The sequence below is a fragment of the Capsicum annuum genome, chromosome 12 (assembly GCF_002878395.1).
Source record: "Capsicum annuum cultivar UCD-10X-F1 chromosome 12, UCD10Xv1.1, whole genome shotgun sequence".
Classification (NCBI taxonomy): Eukaryota; Viridiplantae; Streptophyta; class Magnoliopsida; order Solanales; family Solanaceae; genus Capsicum; species Capsicum annuum.
Window position 1 is genome coordinate 25974938 of NC_061122.1, and position 4188 is coordinate 25979125.

Sequence of the window (4188 nt, forward strand, 5' to 3'; positions counted from 1 at the left end):
GGGTAGAGTAGAAAGACCATTTGAGATAGACCCTCGGCTCAAAATATAGTCTAAAACAGACCAGAAAAAAAGTAACAAAGATACAAAAAACATCATATAATCACAAAATAACAGATAATAACATGACAGTAGCTACAACAAAATAAAATGATATTCAGAAATACAAAAACTAACATGTAATAACAAAACTCAAAGTACAAGCTCCTACTTCTACCCTAATGTTTTGTCACATTTAGATAATGATTCTTTGACTAATTGCAACTCTTTAACCACATCACTAATTCCCATTCTTTCTTTTACTGTTTCCATAGTGCAAGCAATCCCAATTTTACACATAAAATTTATACACTTTTTAACATAATCTTTATTTTTCCTTTCACCAACAGTACTGTCGGAGGTCTCTTCTTCTTGCAAGCTGTGGCAAAGCATTGGATCAACAATTTCCATGACTCTATCTGTTGAGAAAGCCATTTTAGCATAGTTGTGAAGGTTCAATCCATTTGAAAAGGCGTCGTCTGTTGGCCTTTTCCCTGTTAACATCTCTAGTATGATAATTCCATAGCTGTATATGTCACCATAAGTTGTCACTTCACTTGCTATTCCATATTCTGCAAAATTTCATTTGTCATATCAAAAGAGTAACTATTAGCTAAGTTTGTCCCAAAAAAACTAGAGTTTATTGTGCAAAATCTACTACTTCCTCTGTTTCAATTTGTTTGTGTGATTTTGATTTTGAAATTGAGTTTAAGAAAGTGAACAAGTCTTTTGAAACTTGTGGTCTTAAAATAAAGATTCATAGAATGTACCAAAATAGTTACCTGGGGCTGCATAGCCAACTGATCCTTTGACACCAATAGTGCTAGTTTCACTTTGAGTTGTTTCTCGGAGGAACCTTGACAAACCAAAATCGCCAACACAGGCAGTCATGTCCTGGTCTAGTAGGACATTGCTTGGCTTCAAATCACAGTGAACAACTGGTGTTTGGCTTCCCTGATGAAGATACTCTAGCGCGAAAGCAATATCTGTTGCAAGGCTTACTCTCTGATAAAGATCTAGATAACGGGCGTGCAGACTTCCATCATTAGAAAATGAATGCAGCCAATCGTCTAGACTACCGTTGACCATGAACTCGTAAATCAGGGCCTTAAAATCATTGCCCTGAACGTCAATACCTGAGCATGCAGTTACTAACTTGACAAGATTTCTATGCCTGAGGTTCTTTAAGACTTCACATTCTGCAATGAAGCTCTTCAAAGCTCCTCTATGTTGCAAATCGAGTACTTTGATGGCAACGGTCTTTTCATCCTGACCAAGGATTCCTTTGTATACAGAACCAAAACCGCCCTTACCAATTAAATTTTCTGAGGAGAATCCATTGGTTGCTTTCAGAAGTTCCCCGTAGGAGATCCGCAAGAACGAATCATCTGCTAAATCAGGTAAAGCGCTACGTTTCCTCTTTAAGAAACAGAAAATTAGGAGTACCAAAACAAGTGTAACTCCAAATATTCCACAAGCAACAGAAATAATTATCCTCAAGGTTGATGACAATCTTCTCTTTTTCGGCATTGGAAACTTACATTGTGGTAGCTTTAGTGCGGAAGAGCCTCCACAAAGATTTCTGTTTCCAACGACTATTGCTGCACTTGCATTACTGAAAACTCCTCCTTGAGGTACTTCACCCTCAAAATTGTTAAATGACAGGTTTAAGCTTTTCAATGACGTGAAAGTTTCAAAGTACTTTGGAACAAGACCAGAGAAATTATTACGCGATAAGTCCAAATACTCCATCCCTCTCAAAGAGCTTAAAGATGACGGGATCACATCTTCAAACATGTTCCCCTGAACGTAGAGGTTTTCCAACTTGATGCAACTGCTTAAAGTATTCGGAAGCTTTCCAGATAACTTGTTCTCAGAAATATCAAGATACCCGAGATTGACTAAACTTCCTACTTCAAGGGGAAGAGAGCCACTTAACTGGTTTCCAGACAGGTCTAGTTGGATAGACAAGGCTGAGATACTAAGAACCTCTTTTGGTATTGTGCCACTGAGTCTGTTTCGAGAAAGATACAACATTTGCAATAACTGACATTTTCCAAGAGCTGAAGGAATAATCCCTTCTAAGTTGTTTTGAGCTAGATTAAGTCCATATAAGGATGTTATGTTTCCAATGGAGGAAGGGATTTTCCCTGAAAGCTTGTTTCCCTTAACATAGAAATACTTGAGCTTTTGAAGTTTACCAAGACTCATTGGAATTTCTTCACTCAATTGGTTATACTCCAAACTTACCACTTCCATGTTGCTGAGATCTACAAATCCATCAGGTATTCGTCCGATTAGTTTGTTCCTAGCAAAACCAATAGATCTAAAATTTGTTGAGAAGTTGCCAATATTCTTAGGCAACTGTCCTCCTATATTATTCACACTCAAACTCAGTTCTTTAAAACTGGTAATGTTAGCCAAGGAAGAAAAGAAATCCATGTCATCTTCTCTCCCGGTTCCAAGATTATTGTAATGCATTGCTAGTCCCCGAAGATTACGGAGATTTCCCAGAGAAGGGATTTTCCCGGACAACTGGTTTCTTGATAATGAGAAAGTTTCAAGATTGGTTAAATTAGACATGGAACTTGGAAGCACCCCACTCAATAAGTTAGAGAACAAAAAAACTTCGCGAAGACTTGGAAGAGTGGATCCAATATCAGGGGGAAGAGTGCCTTGAAGTTGGTTAACTGGTGCAGCAAAATGATAAAGAGAGGATAAGTTAAAGACTGAAAGGGGAATTGAACCAGAAAGCATATTATCACCAAGAGAGATATAACTCAAGTTAGCTAATTGGCCTAACGAATACGGTATGCTTCCTTCTAATGTATTCTTTAATGCTGCTAAGGCCACTAGGGATGAAAGATTACCCAAAGAATATGGCAGCTCACCTGTTAAATTGTTCGATCTAAGAAAAAGTACCTGAAGATTTCTCAAAGACAAACCAAACTCCACGGGAATTTTCCCGGTCAGTCTGTTACCATCCAAATCAAGATATATGAGCCTAGAGCAATTTGATAGTTCCACTGGAATTTCACCTGTAAACGAGTTGTCCTTAAGCACTAAGTTCTTCAACCTGAATAGCCTTCCGATTTCATGTGGTATCTCACCGTTGAAGGTGTTATTTTGAAGAATTAGTTCTCTAAGAAAACTCATATTTCCTATCTGAGGAGCTAATGTCCCTACAACCTGCTTAGCGCTTAAATCCAGCATGGTCACCCTATGATGTCGAGCACTACATGTAACGCCTTGCCAGGTACAATGATGGGAGGAATCATTCCAAGAATTTATAATACCAACGGGATCATTTGTTATTTGTGCTTTGACGCTGAGGAGGGCTAAGCGATCCGTATCATTTCCAGCAAGCCTGGAAGACGCAGCTATAGAAAGAACACATGATAAGCAAGAAAGCATTAGACAAAGGATAGCACTAAAAAACTTCATGCCTGCAGTAATATGTGAATAGAAAAATTCAGGAGCAGTTTAAGTTTTAAGGCAAGAAAGAGACAACGGCCGGCTTATGGGGATGCATTTTCAAGTTTTAAGTTTGTAAACATGGTTGGTAGATTACAAAGGGAATAGATTTTTCATCAGTTCTCAATCGAAACTACAACGCGTGAGAAAATGAATTTTTTTAAAAAAATGAGTTACCATAATGTAGTCTCAATTATCAATCTTAAACATTTCTTAATGATATTTTCAAGGTGTTTGATAGTGAGGAACAAATTAACCTGATGGGATGGGGCAACTTATGGGTCAAAGTTATACCATTAAATGACTATAAAATCTTATTATATTCACCTAATTCTTATTTCTTCTTAGAAGATGAGAGGAAGAAACAAACAAGCACTATGAAACAAACTAAGTCAAAAGCTGCTGCTCAAAGGCTTCTTAGTAATGATAGAATCCCTCTTGAATGTTTGCTAGTCAATTTTTCACAGATATGCTTGAAAATATGCATTTGGAAAATAGGCATATGTTATGACTTACGAACCAAGTCCAACCCAAAGTGGATACCAAGGTCACAAAAGTTGTTATTGGGTTGACAAGAGCTATTGGACCAATAACAAGCAATAGGGCTAGGTTAATTTGGGATCCAGGTTGAGTATTGCGCGTGAGAACGGTTCCATTAAAAGCATTAACTAGCCTTTT

The 4188-nt window shown here is 37.6% G+C and overlaps 1 protein-coding gene across 1 annotated transcript; it reads right to left on the minus strand.

Annotated features, from left to right (window-relative positions):
* Positions 1–210: 210 nt before the first annotated feature.
* On the minus strand, positions 211–3664 carry LOC107849354 (probable LRR receptor-like serine/threonine-protein kinase At3g47570). The gene is made up of 3 exons (XM_047401527.1): positions 819–3664; positions 381–608; positions 211–299 (listed from the first exon to the last, which is right to left on the minus strand). Exons 1-3 carry the CDS (start codon positions 3478–3480, stop codon positions 211–213), a joined length of 2979 nt encoding a protein of 992 aa, XP_047257483.1. The 5' UTR covers positions 3481–3664.
* Between the last annotated feature and the right edge of the window lie 524 nt (positions 3665–4188).